The sequence below is a fragment of the Mobula hypostoma genome, chromosome Y (assembly GCF_963921235.1).
Source record: "Mobula hypostoma chromosome Y, sMobHyp1.1, whole genome shotgun sequence".
NCBI lineage: Eukaryota > Metazoa > Chordata > Chondrichthyes > Myliobatiformes > Myliobatidae > Mobula > Mobula hypostoma.
The window spans coordinates 5,347,761-5,365,829 of record NC_086130.1 but is presented as its reverse complement, the minus strand read 5'-3'; the positions used below and the strand labels follow the sequence as shown (position 1 = coordinate 5,365,829).

Sequence of the window (18,069 nt, the reverse complement as noted above, 5' to 3'; positions counted from 1 at the left end):
CAAAATACAGCAGGCAGTGAAAAAAGCTAATGGCATGCTGGCCTTCATAACAAGGGGAATTGAGTATAAGAGCAAAGAGGTCCTTCTGCAGCTGTACAGGGCCCTGGTGAGACCACACCTGGAGTACTGTGTGCAGTTTTGGTCTCCAAATTTGAGGAAGGACACTCTTGCTATTGAGGGAGTGCAGCGTAGGTTCACAAGGTTAATTCCTGGGATGGCGAGACTGTCATATGTCGAAAGATTGGAGCGACTGGGCTTGTATACTCTGGAATTTAGAAGGCTGAGAGGGGATCTGATTGAAACATGTCAGATTACTAAGGGATTGGACACGCTGCAGGCAGGAAGCATGTTCCCGCTGATGGGTGAGTCCAGAACCAGAGACCACAGTTTAAGAATTAGGGGTAGGCCATTTAGAACGGAGTTGAGGAAAAACTTTTTCACCCAGAGAGTTGTGGATCTGTGGAATGCTCTGCCCCGGAAGGCTGTGGAGGCCAAGTCTCTGGATGCTTTCAAAAAAGAGATGGATAGAGCTCTTAAAGATAGCGGAATCAAAGGTTATGGGGAGAAGGCAGGAACTGGATACTGATTGTGGATGATCAGCCATGATCACAGTGAATGGCGGTGCTGGCTCGAAGGGCCCAATGGCCTACTCCTGCACCTATTGTCTATTAAATCATACTAAATAACACAAAAATACACAGCCCATATAAAGTAGAAATACTTCTTGCAATCATTGAAGCACTATCTAGCGCAGCGAAAAACGACAGTATACCTGACTGCTGAGCCTCGCGCATTTTTAGATCATAGAGTTCTTTGTAAGCACGCAAAACATCCAGCAAACCTGCCCTAAACCTACGTGCCCTTTCAAAATTAGTCATACTTTTCTGCAATCATTGCAGCGCTGTCAATCGCAGCGAAAATCTCACACAACTGCTTCACGCTCAGTCCCTGAACGACTTCATTTTCGCTACTGCGATCGGTTTCAATGGTTATCTTTTCCTCTTGCAATTGCATCAGCTCTTCATCTGTCAATTCTTGGTCATGGGATGCCAAAACCTCTTCAACATCATCTTCATCAACTTCCACAAACCCAGCCTCCTTAGCCAAGTTCACTATTGTCGTATTTATTGTTGATGGTTCTAAGCCTTTAAAATCGTTCACTGCTTCGGGACATAGTTTCCTCCAAATGCCATTTCTCATCGAGACTGTTAGCATATCAAGAGCATCTCCAATCGCCAGTTTTATATCGTAGTCTTTCCAGATCTCTCACAAAGATGCTTCAGAGTTGCCCTCTCTGTCAGTAGCACTTACAATAAAACGCATCACATTTTGCATATTGTAAGCCTTAATTGTGGCTGTTAGGCCTTGGTCACACGGCTGCAGCAACGATGTCGTATTCGGCGGTAAGAACGCAACACGAATGTTACTGCCATACTCGGTAATGTCAGGCGGATGAGCAGCACAATTATCGACAATCACAAGGCACCTATTATCAAGGTTATTTTCTCTGCAGTATTTTTCAACAAAAGGACTAACGTATCTGCTCATGTATTCAGAAAAAAGCACTTGGGTGTTCCAACTGCTTGGATGTGAATGGAACACAACGGGAAGTGTTTTCTTATCTACGCCTTTAAGTGCCCTCGAATTTTCTGAATGGTACACTAGTAGAGGCTTAGTGGCGTTAATAATAGGCATTAAGGTAAACCTGTCCTTCGATGCCTTGTGTCCCTTAGCCTGCTTTTCTTCTTTCGAAATAAATGTCTTACTCGGCAATTTTTTTCCAATAAATTGCAGTTTCATCACAGTTAAACACTTGCTTATAAGAATAACCACCTTCTGTAATTATTTTCTTCAGTTCTGCTGGGAACTTTTCAGCAGCTTCAGTATCAGCCAAAGCACTCTCTTCAGTAAACGTTAAACTATGAAGCTGCCCTTGTCTCAGAAACCGTTCAAACCACCCATGACTACCTTTAAATTCCACTTTCGCAACACTTTCATCACTATCGGCCAGTGCTTATTAAAAAGACTGACTGATTTCTCCTTAAGCACAAGATAACTTAAAGGAACACCATGCTTTGTACACCCATCAATCCACTCAAGCAACAGACTTTCCATTTTATCCATTATTGGATGCCGACTAAGAGAGACCACTTTGCTACGAGCAAAACCAACAGTAACATCGGCAGCTTTCAAGATTTTTTCTCCCTGTGTATAAATAGTGTGAATGGTGGATGCAGGCAAGTTCAACGCGCGGACAATGTCCTTGCTTCGTTCACCACGATCAAAACGCTTAATTATGTCTAGTTTTACGGTAAGTGTAACACCCTTACGAGCTCTTTTAGGCTTTTCCGACACCATAGAACTCATCTTGCCAACGGACGCACAAAATAAATCCAGATAAAGCACGTGTTTAAGCAATGGCGGCAAGAATGCAGTTCCGGGGGAGGAGCTTGGCTGCTCGGGGTAAGTGCTGCCTTTTTTCACGCACTGCTGAAAAAACCTTCTATTAGCGAAAATAGGGTACAAATGTAGGTCTTTCATAACAGTAAGGTTTCGTAAAGCAAATGTTAGAAAAGTGGGGGACACCTGTATTTGAGAAATGCAAGCATAAAACCCTTAATGAAGTTGGAATACCTACACATTAGAGGAAATGATATTGATGGCACAGAAAAGAATATTTATACAGTAAAATTGTTGTTTTATAACATAAAATCTTACAAATACTTTATCAAAACAAAGTAAGGAAAAGTAAGTATCTCCTTAACTTTCTTCCAAACTTTTAAGGGATAACACCTCATAAATTCAGCTAATTTACAAGCTAAAATCGCAATTGCGATGAGCGGTCAGAATCTGACAGTTGGGAGGAAATATCAACGTTTATGGCTGAAGAATGTGTTATCCATAACATGAGGAAAATTTTAATGAAGTTTAATAAATAGTACTGAGGAAATTTTCACTGCACCTGGAGAAAGATAGTGCCTACTTAAAACTACTTCCTAGAAATAGAGTACCCCATCAACATAATATTCCTTCAGTACATAACTGAAATGTTAGCATTAATGATTTGCTCAGAACTCCTGAACATACTGAACTCTCAGCCTGCCAATTCTGAAGAGCCAATGTTCTTCCAAATCTGAAAATAAACGTATGCTAACTAGACAGCATGACTTAAACAGCTCTATTTAAATTTACTAAAGAATCCTGTCATAAATCTAGTACCTTTAATAATGCATATCTATCTTAAAATTCACGTAACTGCTCCCATCTCAAACATTTAAACCCACTGTTGATCAGCAGAAATTTTCCATTTGTCGCCAATCTAGAGAATTATACATCAAAAGCACTGTAGGACAGTGCTCTTTAGGATAGTGATCAACATCTCTACTTTTATAATATGTATTAAGATATACTAAATGACATTTACTTATAAAATAAATTCCACTGCTTTGATAGCTCAAGAATGACCAAACTTGCCATTATAGTAAGTGGTTTAACTACAAAACTCCTTGTAAATCACTTGTATACACATATTTATTCTGGAAAATTTTAAGACGTATTAAATTTTAGACATGGGGAAGGTCTGTATCCCTACTCTACCTTACCCATATCTTCCTTAACTGAGAATCGTTCTACTTCCTAACACTTTCAATCAGGCCTGTTACAAAGAAATGGAAATTAAATTAGGTACATTATTCTATAAAGTCCCCTAACCTCTCATGTGTAGCATAAGAATGGCAATGACAATGACTTAGAGCTGGATTTGTTATAAGTTCATTTGTACAAGTCATCCAAGGTCCCACAGCCATAAATGTTCTTATACTGAACAGTTCTTGAGTTGGAAATGTGGCCTTAAACTGAGTACTCAAGTGGGAAAAGATGCCTATAGCTCCACAACAATTGGCAAACCTATCCTGCTGGTCTCCCAATGCCAGGGATTACCAGTACCAATTAATGCAGTGGTGTACTCTGAAATTCAATTCACTGTATTCAAGTTTGTGCCCATTGTTATTTTGTTCATTGGTCTTACCACTCGAGAGAATAGTCGTAGTGTTTCCAAATCTTCCAAGATGTTACTATTTTTGGTTGTGATCAACACCATGTAGAGTTTTTCCAGTGGTTGGTAAACGTACCGCACACTCTCCGTTTCCACAAATGTGTGCTGTTTCCCCATGTTCATTAGTTTAGGGAATGCTGCCAACAAGCCTTCAATTCGGGTCCTTGACATTTCCACAAACTGGCGTGACACAATTGCCTTTCCAGCCTTGGTACAAACAGCCGTAGCCAATAATACCTACAGTGGAGGGTGGAAAGCAAGAAAAAAGGAAATTACGGCCTGAAGTAAATTCATTAAAGTGGCATTGATTAGATAAACATCAACTTAGGTATAGCAAAATCTGCAAGGAAAAAGAAAGCTATGACAGGTGCAAGCAAAATAACTGGGATGGAAAAGACTTCACATGGGCTGTCATTTTGTTTAGTCCTACAGCACTAAAGAAGTGTTTTAAGTTTGGAACATGTCCTTGTGCACAGATCTGAGAACTACTATTCATATTATGAAAAATATTATATTACTACTACATATTTAACACAATTAGATTACGCTGCCACTTTATGTCCAACTGAAGAGGGAGGAAAGAAAGAAAATAAAGATGCTTGCAAAGCTCATACTGACAGCCTACTAATAATTGCTGTTTGTACAAAAAATGAATAGTTAGCACTTTTCTGTTCTCAAGTTTTTAAAGCAATTAATTTGAATCATCCAAAATTAGAAAATTGCAAATAAAAATGTACAAAATGATCAAGACAAAATATAGGAAAATTCCCAGTCCAGGAATGTACACATTATTTCCTTTTCCTGCCATGCTCTTTTGAGCCAGAGCTAGTTCAGAGTGACTGGACTTCTATAATATTGTAGTCAGCTAACCAACAACAAGTGTATACAAGTGAATAGAATGTAGTGAAAGAAACAAAAACACTGATGAGCAGAACAGTCTAAAACATTATGTATTTCAAATTAAAATATATAAGTACAATCACTGAGAAAAGATATAAAACTTTATGTAGGAAAACTTACAATTAGACAGACAGATAAATAGATACTTTATTGCTCCCAAAGGAAATCACAGTGTCAAAGTAGCATTATAAATACACAGGTATACAAATACACAAATATTAGAAGAGAAGTGAGGGTAGAAGAGAAGTGAGAAAGAATAAAAAATGTTACCTCAAACAGAAGGGGTCCTCACTATGACTCATTATAGAACCTAAAGGCCAAGAGTAAGAATGACCTCATTGGAACAATGCAGTTGTCTTAGTCTATTACTGAAAGTGCTCCTCTATTCAGCTAAGATAGTACGCAGAGCTAGAAACATGTCCAGAATCCCACAGTTTTCCATTAGGGTCCTTTGTTCTAATACAGCCTCCGGTGTGCCCAATTTGTCTCCTACAACAGAGCCAGCCTTTCTAATCAGTTTATTGAGCGTGTTGGCAACACCTATGTTGAAGTCATTGCCCCAGTACACACCACACAGAAGACTGGAATGAACTTCAAGGAGTCACTGTTACTCCTTATATACTGTATCGTTAATCATTTAAGAATGTGCCCCTTTAAATAATTGCTCTTAACAAAAAAAACCATGCTATTTATTCATTTCTTCAAGTCATTACTTAACTGTCTCCTAGATTCATCTGTGTCCTCTAAAACCCACAATCTGTGTAACTACCATTAATAATAAAACACCTATGCCCTTGAGAACTACGTAGATAAAGAAAAATAACTCAATTTAGATCCAATACTGGATTTAAAAATTTTATTAAAACAGGGTGCAAGTTTGATGAAGAAATTTGAAACTGAAAATTTCTTTCCACAAACGCTGCTTGACCTGAGTATTTCCTGTATTTCTCTTTTACTTCAGATTTAAGTCATCTGCATTTTTCATTTCTACCCTTCATTACTTTGGAGAATTCCAAATACAAAGACAACTTTGAAACAAGATGGACATTAACCGACATTTCGACAACAAACTGCCATCTTCATTAGGGATGGTGCCTGGTGGTACTTATACCCCGATAATCTTTCCTTCCTGATTGGTTAGTCCTCATCCAATCAGATTTCCACTCACCCACTTTGTTTACAATCAAATTCCATTTCTTACTTACAGAGGGGACCTTCATCTTTGTTAAGATTATTTTCCTCTATTTTTATTTCAGTGGTTTTCTTTACCAGGCAATCCCAAAAGACAAGTAGTTTTATGCCATTGAAGTCAATTTTTAAATTCAGATCATTCATTTCTTACAAGATAGAAAGTCAATATTTATTGACGTTTATGGTTCATTTCAAGATCAGGTGGCAGTCATGGCAAGACACTTCCTTTACTGCAGTAGACTTCCTGGTGAAGATACTCTTAACAGTACAATTGGATGAGGTGAAAATCAAGGAAGGGAATCTGCAGAAAGATAAAGGTAATTTTTCCCCCTTTGGGACTGGAGAAGGTTAGATTTTAAAATACTGTGATGTTGTGGAAGTCAAATTCGGATAAAGTCACTCAGAGACCGTACAAGTACAGATTCTTTATTCAATGCACCCAGGGCTTCCTCAGTTAGTCGCTCAAACAGGAACAGTCTGTGACTGTTCCTTCCCAGTCCACCAATTAACTCAAAATTCCCCTTACAAAATGGATATAGTCATTCAGATGCCCTCACACAAAGCAAGCTGGAGTCAAACTTACCTGTTGCTTGACAGTACAGAGCGACAAATTACAGAATAGGCATAATGCCCTCATACACAAAACAGTCTGAAGCTGTCCTTTCTCTGCTTGACTACACAAAGAAACATAGATCTTGAAACACTGTCTAAATCGATAAGAAATATGGCTCAGTATGGCCTAGCACATCTGTTGATCATTAACAATTTCTTTGAGAAAAACAGCCTGCTATGTTTAACTGACCGTGTTAACCCTTTACATGCTTTATCAGTGCTAGTAAGTTTGTAAATCCTTTAGAATTTCCTCTATTTCTGCATAAATATGACTTAACTGTGAACAGATCTTCATGCAAATCCTAAAACTAGATAGGCATACATAAAAAGCTGGAGGAACTTAATAGGCCAAGCAGCATCTATGGAAATGAGCACATTGAACATTTCAGGCTGAGGTCTTTCATCGGGACTAGAAAAAAAAGATGTGGAACTAGATAAGCAAATTAAACAAATAACACAAAAAGCATTATACTTGTTCATTTATTTATTGAGAAAAATAAACCAACATTATATGTATTTGTTGGAAAAAGGATGTGAACCTTTGCTTTCAGTGACTGGTTTTACTCCACCACCCCCCACCCCATCAGCAAGTACAGCAATACCTTCAACTAAACATTTCCATAACTTGGATCAGTCCTCCACATCAATTTAGAGGAATTTTAGACCATTCCTTCTTGCAAATCTACTTCAACTTTGGGACATAGGTGAGCTTCCTTGCGTGAATTGCTTGCTTCAGGTTCTTCCACAACTTTTCTATAGGATTACGGTCAGGACTTTAAACCCACCATTCCAAAATGTGAAATTTCTTCCGCTTTAATCAGACTGACTTCTGTATTTAGGGTCATTGTCTTGTTGCATAACTCTCTTTCTCTTGAACTTCAGTTCACAGATGGATACCCTGACATTTTTCTGTAGAATTTACTGATACAACTCTGAATTTCACAACACATGACGGTGATACACCTTATCCTCGTTATATGCGTCTTCAGACAATGTGGATTCACAGTTATGCAAGGAACCTATTTCTACCGTCTCATTATATGCGTCCAAAATTCACAGTTATGCGAGGAGCGCTGCCTTCCTGCAAATACAAGTCACGTGTGCACACCTCACAGTCTCACTGTTGGGACGAGAAGCACCGCTTTCCAGCCAATACAAGTCAGGTGCGCGCGCCTCACGGTCTCACTCCCGCCACTCTAGCATTGGCTTTGGCAAGGTGTGCATGCGCGATCTTAAACTATTGTTGGTTTTACCTATGGTGCAGTGATTTTGCGCTTGAAATATTTAACTATGCCTCCTAAGCATCCGATGTCATGTCCTGGGCTGTCAGCCGAGCAGCAGAGAACCGCTTTAACACTTGAAAAAAAGTTGGAAATTATAAATAGCGCGGCATCAGCTGAAGGTAACACAGCTGGGAACAGAATCTTGCCTTTAAAGTTCTTTTGTTGCTCAATCCTAAACATTTGGACAGCATTCATCCTAACATAACAGTGCGTTTCCCGCCGCTTAACACAACATCACTGATTCAATCACTCGACCAAGGTGTAATCCACATTCAAGGCTTGCGTATTTTTTTTACCGCGAGCTATCTCTCAGATGCTGCAAGCAACAGACAATTTTGAAAATCCCGGGAGTCTACCTACAGTGACGGAATGGTGGAAGTCGGAACACAAATGGCGATGGACATGGACCCAAGTTTAGAACGGAGTCAGCATTTCAGTCGTTCCCTGCTGTCAACCCTTCTTCCCTACAAGCAAATTTAAAACAAAATGTTGCGAAGCAAACAACCCTCACCACTTTATTCGAATTGGTAACACCTGCTGGCAGTTCTAAGGGTTCTGTGAGCCTTCCTTCACCCCTCGCTGTGCTTGATATGATCCTGGCGACCACAACCATCCACCTTATCCGTGTAAAGCTGCCCGACACCATAACAACCCGGAGCGAACGCACCTGCCACTGTTGGTGAGTACTGTACACCCCAGGATGTTAACTTTCTATAATTTATTACATTGAATATTACCTTAAATTGATTAAATATAATACAAATGTTGTCTTATAGTACTTCTTTTTGTGTCGTATTGGTATGAAAATGTGAATAAATTACAGATAAAACATACTTAGGAAGCCCTCTGGAACGCATCCCTATTTTCTCCATTTAAATAATTATTCATATTATGTGATTTCACATTATGCGTCGACTATGAGGAACGTATCCCCCGCATATAACGAGGAGAGGGTGTATAAACCTGATTATGATTCTGAATTCATAGTTCCATCAATGATGGCAAGCCGTTCTGGTCCCGAGGCAGCAAAGCAAGTCCAAACGATGACATTGCCACTACACTTTACAGGTGAATGAGAACAAGTTTCCCAGATGGTATGTTGCCTCCTGTATGTCAGAATGTGGGACATCTCAGATGCAGTATTCAGCATGTTAACCGGGAGGGTGAACAGCCAGGGGTCATTGTCCATATAGGTACCAATGATATGAGTAGGATTCTGGAAAGTTAGTTAGGCACTAAGTGAAAGCACTACCTGAACCACATGTTAATGGGTCCAGAAATAGAAATATCATGCAGTGTAATACATGGCTAAGGTGTTGGTGTAGGAATGAGGACATAAGATATTGAGATCATTGGCTCTCTTCAAGGGAAGGCAGGACCTGTACAGAAGAGAAAATTTACACCTAAACTGGGGGGGCATGGTGGGGGGTGGGGGGAGTGGGGTGGGTGAGTATATCCTAGCAGAAAGGAAGAAACCAACAGTACCAGAACAGAGATTTCAGACATTGTACAGAAATGACTTTAGACCTCAAAGTCAGGAATCAAAACGTTGAGCATGCTGCTACTGAACTGTGTATTTTTCAATATAAGAAGTATTTAGGAAAGGCATATGAGTTCAGGACATGGATGAACATATGGAATTATGATATCGTAACCTATAGTGCAAGAGTTGCAGGAGGAGCAGGACTGCAACTCAATATTCAGGGGCTCCTTGGTTTTAGACATAACAGAATAAGAGGGATTAAAGGCAGACAGTGGCATTAAATGTCACGGAAAATGGTCAGTGCAGTGCTCGATCGGGACACACTGAAGAACTTGGGCTAGTGGGTTTCTTTGTGAGGAACTGGGAAATACAAAAGGTATAAGACAAGAGAGAATAGGAGCAATCAAATGTGACAGTGGAAAAGTGTCTATGGAACCAGAGGAGATGGCAGAGGTACTTAATGAATACTCTGCTTCACTAATCCACTACGGAAAAGGATATTGGCGACTGTGGGAATGATTTATAGCGGACTAAAAAACTTGAGCATGTACAGTCTAAAGAAGTGGATGTGCTGGAGCTTTTGTAAAGCATCAAGTTAGATAAGTCACCAGGACCAGATGAGACCAGGCTACTGTGGGAGGCGAGGGACGAGATTGCTGTGCCTCTGTCAATGATCATTAAATCATCAATGGGGATGGGAGAGGTTCCAAAAGATTGGTGAGTTGCGGATATTGGTTCCCTTATTCAAGAAAGGGAGTAGAGACAGCCCAGGAAATTATAGACCAGTGAGACTTACTTCAGTGGTTGGTAACTTCACGGAGAAGATCCTGAGGGGCAGGATTTATGAACATTTGGAGAGGTATAATATGATTAGGAATAGTCAGCATTCCTTGTCAAAGGCAGGTATTCCCTAACGAGCCTGATTGAATTTTTTGAGGATGTGACTAAACACATTGATGAAGATAGAGCAATAGATGCAGTGTATATGGATTTCAGCAAGGCATTTGATAAGGTACCCATGCAAGGCTTATTGAGAAAGTAAGGAAGCATGGGATCCAAGGGGACGTCGCTTTGAGGATCCAGAATTGGATTGCCCACAGAAGGCAAAGAGTGGTTGTAGACAGATCATGTTCTGCATGATGGTTGGTGACCAGTGGTGTTCCTCAGGGATCTGTTCTTGGACCCCTACTCTTTGTGATTTTTATAAATGAGCTGGATGAGGAAGTGGTGGAATGGGTTAATAAATTTGCTGATGACACAAAGGTTAGGGATGTTGTGGATGGTGTGGAGGGCTGTCAGACGTTACAGCGGGACATTGATTGGAGAAGTGGCAGATGGAGTTCAACTCAGGTAAGTATAAAGTGGTTCATTTTGGTAGGTCAAATATGATGGCAGAATATGATATTAATGGTAAGCCTCTTGGCAGTGTAGAGGATCAGAGGTATCTTGGGGTCCAGGTCCATAGGATACTTGAAGCTGCTATGCAATTTTTTTTTAGATTATGAGAACGCTCAGTCCTCTTTTATTGTCATCTAGAAATGCATACATGCATTAAGGAATGATACAATGTTTCTCCTGAGTGATATCACAGAAAACAGGACAAACCAAAGACAAACACTGACGGAACCACATAATTATAACATATAGTTACAGCAGTGCAAAGCGATACTTGTAATTTGATGAAGAACAAACCATGGGCACAGTAAATAAAATCTCAGAAGTTCCCAAGTCGATCGACTCCCAAGTCCCTGATAGCAGGCGGCAAAAGGGAGAAACTCCCTGCCATAAACCTCCAGCCACCGTCAAGCTTGGAAGCAGCCGACACTGAGTCTACCAGTCCGAAAACCTCGAGCCCCCAACCAGCCTCTCCGATACAGCCTCCCGAGCGCCATCCTCTGCCGAGCGCCTTCAACCTGGCCCCAGCTGCTGAAACACGCAAAGCCGAGGATTCAGGGCCTTCTCCTCCGGAGATTCCGGTTATCACACAGTAGCAGCGGCAGAAAAGCAGGCATTTCAGAAGTTTTCCAGATGTTTCTCCGCAATCTCCCATCTGTCTCCATCAAATCAGGATTGTGCATGGTCCCGTACTTGACAGATAACAGATATTCATCACCGAAGTGGCCACTCGCGCTGCCATCGCACTGCCATCTTCTCATCCTTCTCTGTGGTTAAGAGGGCATACGGTGCATTGGCATTCATCAATCGTGGGATTGAGTTTAGGAGCCAAGAGGAAATGTTACAGCTATATAGGACACTGGTCAGACCCCACTTGGAGCACTGTGCTCAGTTCTAGTCACCTCACTAAGGGAAGGACGTGGAAACCATAGAAAATGTGCAGAAGAGATTTACAAGGATGTTGCCTGGGGAGATAGGTTAAGTGAACTTGGCTTTTTCTGCTTGGAGCGACGGAGGATGAGAGGTGACCTGATAGAGGTGTATAAGATGATGAGAGGCACTGATCATGTGGATAGTCAGAGGCTTTTCCCCAGGGCTGAAATGGCTAACACGAGAGGGCACAGTTTTAAGGTGCTTGGATATAGGTACAGAGAAGATATTGTGAGTGTGTGAAATGGGCTGCCAGTGACAGTGGTGGAGACAGGTACGATAGTGTCTTTTAAGAGACTCCTGGATAGATACACGGAGCTTAGAAAAACAAGAGGCCTATGGGTATTCCCAGGAAATTTCTAAGGTAAGCACATGTTTGGCACAGCTTTGTGGGTCAAAGGGCCTGTATTGTGCTGTAGGTTTTTGATGTTTCTATGTATGACCATGTTAATGGGGCTATATTACAGACCACCCAATACTCCTAAGTATTTAGGGGAACAAATATGTAAAGAGATCACAGGCTGTTGTAGGAAACATAAGGTTGTTATAATAGGTGATACTAAAATTCCACATATTGTCTGGGACTCCTAGACTGTAAAAGGAGAAGATGAGATAGAGTTTATCAAACATGTTCAAGAAATTTTCCATATTCATTACATAGAAGTCCCACCAATACTGTGCAGTATTTGATCTGCTATTAGGGAAGTATGGTCCTGGGTATGACTCTAAACCGCAACTGGTGACGGGGTTCTGATTGGGGACTTTCAGAGCTTTGGGGAAGGTGCAGTTAGTCATTCATTGCTCCCAGGGCCACCCTGATCCGGAACGATAGCACCTGCGAGGGTTCCTGCTCAGGATACCAGCCAAGGCGAACGGCAGATCCGGCAGGTTCAGTTACTGAACTTACGACGGAGAAGGCGGATGAACATTTGGGAAGAGAAATGACAATTTCTTTAGTTCGCCCAAAGGAGGCAATAGCAAACCAACGTTGCTAGATACTAGGTTTCCGAGAATCTATTTGCTAAGAAAACCATGGTCAAACTCACAAAATGTATCACACAACAACAGCGTCAAGAGGATCTTCAAGGCAATTCTGAATATGCTTCGCTCAGTAGGGTTGATTCTGGCCAGCAGGGGATCCCTGACAGTCATCAATCTACTGCTCATAAAATTCAAGTATCACAAGAGAAAATTATTGCCAGTTGGAATGCAAGAACCCTTTATCAAGCAGGAAGATTGGACAATGTGATAAATGAAATAGAAAGACTAAAGATTAACATCACGGGAATTAGTGAAGTTCGTTGGATAGCTACTGCAACATGTGAGATTAGAAATAAAACACTAGTTTATTCTTGTGGAACATCCCATACTAATGGAGTAGGAATTCTTAAGGATGAAAACATGGCAAGAAGTGTTTTAGGACATTGGGCAATATCAGAAAGAGTGTTCCTTGTTAGATTAAAAGGACAACTATTTGATTTAGCAATTATACAGGTATATGCACCAACAACAGATGGAACAAATGGGGATATAGATGAACTTTATGAAGAGCTTGAACAAGAATGGATGCAAATAACCGTATAACCATGTAACAATTACAGCATGGAATCAGGCCATATCGGCCCTTCTACTCCGTGCCGAACTCTTACACTCACCTAGTCCCACCGACCTGCACTCAGCCCATAACCCTCTATTCCTTTCCTGTCCACATATCTATCCAATTTAACTTTAAAAGACAACATCGAACCTGCCTCAACCACTTCCGCTGGAAGCTCGTACCACACAGCTACCACTCTCTGAGTAAAGAAGATCCCCCTCATGTTACCCCTAAACCTTTGCCCTTTAACTCTCAACTCATGTCCTCTTGTTTGAATCTCCCCCATTCTCAATGGAAAAAGCCTATCCACGTCAACTCTATCAATCTCCCTCATAATTTTAAACACCTCTATCAAGTCCCCCCTCAACCTTCTACGCTCCAAAGAATAAAGACCCAACTTGTTCAACCTTTCTCTGTAACTTAGGAGATGAAACCCAGGCAACATTTTAGTAAACCTCCTCTGTACTCTCTCAATTTTATTGACATCTTTCCTACAATTCGGTTACCAGAACTGTACACAATACTCCAAACTTAGCCTTACCAATGCCTTATACAATTTCAACATTAAATCCCAACTCCTATAGTCAATGTTCTGACTAATAAAGGCCAGCATACCAAAAGCTTTCTTCACCACCCTATCCACATGAGATTCCACCTTCAGGGAACTATGCACCAGTATTCCTAGATCTCTCTGTTCTACAGCATTCTTCAATGCCCTACCATTTACCATGTATGTCCTATTTTGATTAGTACCACCAAAATATAGCAACTCACATTTATCAGCATTAAACTACACCTGCCATCTTTCAGCCCACTCTTCTAACTGTCCTAAATCTATCTGCAAGCATTGAAAACCTACTTCATTATCCACAACTCCACCTATCTTAGTATCATCTGCATACTTACTAATCCAATTTACCACCCCATCTTCTAGATCATTAATATATATGACAAACAACATTGGACCCGGTACAGATCCCTGAGGCACACCGCTACACACCGTCCTCCAATCTGACACACAGTTATCCACCACTACTCTCTGGCATCTCCCATCCAGCCACTGCTGAATCCATTTTACTACTTCGATATTAATGCCTAACTATTGAACCTTCCTAACTAACCTTCCATGTGGAACCGTGTCAAAGGCCTTACTGAAGTCCATATAGACAACATCGACCGCTTTACCCTCGTCAACTTTCCTAATAACCTCATCAAAAAATTCAATAAGATTTGTCAAACATGACCTTCCATGCACAAATCCATGATGACTGCTCCTAATCAGACCCTGTCTATCCAGATAATTATATATACCATCTCTAAGAATAGTTTCCATCAATTTACCCACCACTGACGTCAAACTCACAGGCCAATAATTGCTAGGTTTACTCTTAGAACCCTTTTTAAATCTCAAGATATTGTTATTGTCACGGGAGATCTAAATGCTAAAGCAGGACAAGGTGCTGATGAAATACCATAGGATAATTTGGACTAGGGGAAAGAAATGAAAGAAGTGAGAAATGGTACAAGATGAATAATCAGATCATTATGAATACCTACTTTAAAAACCATCCTGGAAGCTTATGGACCTGGATAACACTAGAAATCAAATTGACTTTATTACTATAAACCAAAGATTTAGAAACTCAGTGACTCAAGGCAAAACATATCCAGGTGCAGACTGTAATAGTGACCATAACCCAGTAGTATGTCATGTAAAAGTAAAACTTAAAAAACCAAACAAGCAAAAACCTGAACAATACCTTGACTACTTGCAATTAATTGAAGAAGAAAACTTAAAACAAAAATTTACAATTGAAGTAAGGAATAGATTTCAAAGTCTAGAAATAGAATCTGTTGAAGATGACAGCAATCATGTAGAAATGAAATTTAACTCTCTAAAGGATGCTTTGGTAGAATCAGCAAAATCAGTAATTCCTAAAAAAGAAAAAAGCACCAAGAATAAATGGATGACAGATGAAATCAAAAATCTAATGGAAGAAAGGAGACAGAAGAAAGTAAATCCTGTAGAATATAAGTCCTTAGATAAAAAAGTTAAAAGCTTATGTCAAAAAGCCAAAGAAGAATGGTTAAACCAGAAATGTGAGCAAATAGAAAGAATCCCTATTACTGATCCAAAAAAGGTTACATCAACAAATCAAGAATATCACTGGTAAAAAGCTCCTCTGTTCTTCAGGTGGATGTTTGAAAGCAAAGGGCGGTACCATTATCATGGAAAAAGTTGACATTATCAACAGATGCACTGAGTATATTCAGGAATTATTTGAAGACCATTGAGGCAAAAAACCAGAAATTAAGAAAAACATTGAAGGTCCAAGTATTTTAAAATCTGTAGTTCGTAATGCAATAAGATGAAGAAAGGAAAGGTAACAGGTCCTGATGAATTAGTAATAGAACCAATTATCGCCCTTGAAGATTATGGAAAACTTACTGATTTAATTAATGACATTTCTGAGACTGGAATAATACCAGATGAGATGAAAACATCAGTATTTATCACTCTTCCTAAGAAACCTGGAGCAATAGAATGTGAATTACATAGGTCCATAAGTTTAATGAGTTATATCACCAAGATACTTCTAAGAATTTTGATGACAGGAGCTAAAAGTGAGATACAAGCTGAAATAGGTAAAGAGCAATGTGGTTTTGTGAAAGAAACACAATATTGAAATTAAGGATACTATCAGAACGAGCGATTCAAGTGCAAAAAGATTTGTTTGTTTTATTGACTACACAAAAGCATTTGATAAAGTGAAGCACAGTAACTTATTTGAAATATTACAGAAAGCTCTAGATCTAGATTCGAAAGACCTCCACCTAATCAGAAATCTATACTGAGAACTGCCACTGTAAGAATAGTTGGAGAAGTGAGTCAGTTTTAGACAAGGGTGTGTTTTCTCCCCTGATTTATTTAATGTGTACAGTGAAACAACATTACAAAAAATAAGACATCTTGGGAATCAAATTTGGCAGTGAAAACATTAATAATTTCAGATATACAGATGACACTGTGTTAATTGCAAGTACGGAGGAAGAACTAAAAAAATTAACTGATATAGCTCTTGAAGAAAGTGCAAAAATGAGTCTATCTATCAATCACAAAAAGACAGAATGTATGGTGATATCAAAAAGAAGGAGAATCCTATCTCCGGGCTTGAGAGTAAACGGGGGAGACATAAAACAAGTACAGAACTTTTGCTACTTAGGAAGCTGGGTGACATCAGATGGCAGGTGCGACATGGACATCAAAAGAAGAATAGGGATGGCAAAAGACACCTTCACGAGAATGAAGAGTATACTGACCAATACTAAACTAGGCATGACAACCCACCTCAGAGTACTGAAATGTTATGTTTATCCAGTTATGCTATATGGCTCAGAATGTTCCACTATATCTAGTAACATGAGGAAATGAATTGTAGCAGCAAAGATGCGGTTTTTGAGGAGGATGCAAAGAATGTCACGGATGAAACAAATATCTAATGAGGATGTCATGAACAGAGCAAACACAAAAAGAGAAATAAAGTATGAGATCATGAAAAGGCGACGTAACTTCATTGGACATGTGATTAGGAAAGAGGGGTTAGAGTGCACGGTAATTATGGGAAAGATTGAAGGGAAGAAAGCAAGAGGAAGACAAAGACAAATGATGATGGAGACAACAGCCAGAGAACTGGAAATGAATACCAATGAATTGATCCATTTGACCCGAAACAGGAGTGTGTGGGCCACGGCAGTCAAAGCTCAGACTGGGCGCGGCACCTGATGATGATGATGATGATAATGATGATGATCAGGGAAAGAAACAGGGCAGATGACAGAAGTTTGTGTAGGGAAACACTTTGCATCTAGTCATCATAACGTCCATTTTTTCAAAGTACACATGAAAAAAGATAGTTCAGGTATGCCAGATGAGATTGGAAAAAGGGCCTATTTTGATGGTATCAGAAACAATCTGGTAAGTATAGATTGGGACAAGATGGTTTCCAGAAAAGGTGTGCTTGGTAAGTGGGAGACCTTCAAAAGTGAAATTTTGAGAGCGCAAAGCTTATATGTGCCTGTCAGAATAAAAGATAAAAAGTTTAGGGAACCTTGATTTTCAAAAAAAAATTGAGGTCCTGGTTAATAAACAAAAGAGGTGCATATCAGTTATAGATAACTAAGAACAAATAAGGTACTTGAGGAGTACAATATTTTTGCAAGAGAACACTTAAGACTAGAATCATGAGGGCTAAAAGAAGACACAAGTTGTTCTATAAGACAAGCTGAAGGAGAATACTAAGGGATTCTATAGATACGTTATGTGTAAAAAGATTGCAAGTGGCACCCAAAAGAGATGGGGGAAGAACTTAAATCGAATGTTTGCATCTGTATTTTTTGTTTGATGGACACAGAGTCCATGGAAGTGAAGCAAAGTAGCAGCAAAGACCTATACAGATTACAGATAACACACATCAAAGTTGCTGGTGAACGCAGCAGGCCAGGCAACATCTCTAGGAAGAGGTACAGTCGACATTTTGGGCCGAGACTCTTTGTCAGGACTAACTGAAGGAAGAGATAGTAAGAGATTTGAAAGTGGGAGGGGGAGGGGGAGATCCAAAATGAT

The 18,069-nt window shown here is 39.9% G+C and overlaps 1 protein-coding gene across 1 annotated transcript in view; it reads right to left on the bottom strand.

Annotated features, from left to right (window-relative positions):
• The window catches only part of LOC134341065 (coatomer subunit delta-like), a 72,448-nt gene extending 68,163 nt beyond the window's left edge, over positions 1–4,285 (bottom strand). Inside the window, exon 1 of the mRNA XM_063038815.1 lies at positions 4,028–4,285. Within this exon, the coding sequence (XP_062894885.1) occupies positions 4,028–4,225 (198 nt within the window). The 5' untranslated portion in view covers positions 4,226–4,285. The remainder of the gene's footprint in view (positions 1–4,027) is intronic.
• Positions 4,286–18,069: the final 13,784 nt, after the last annotated feature.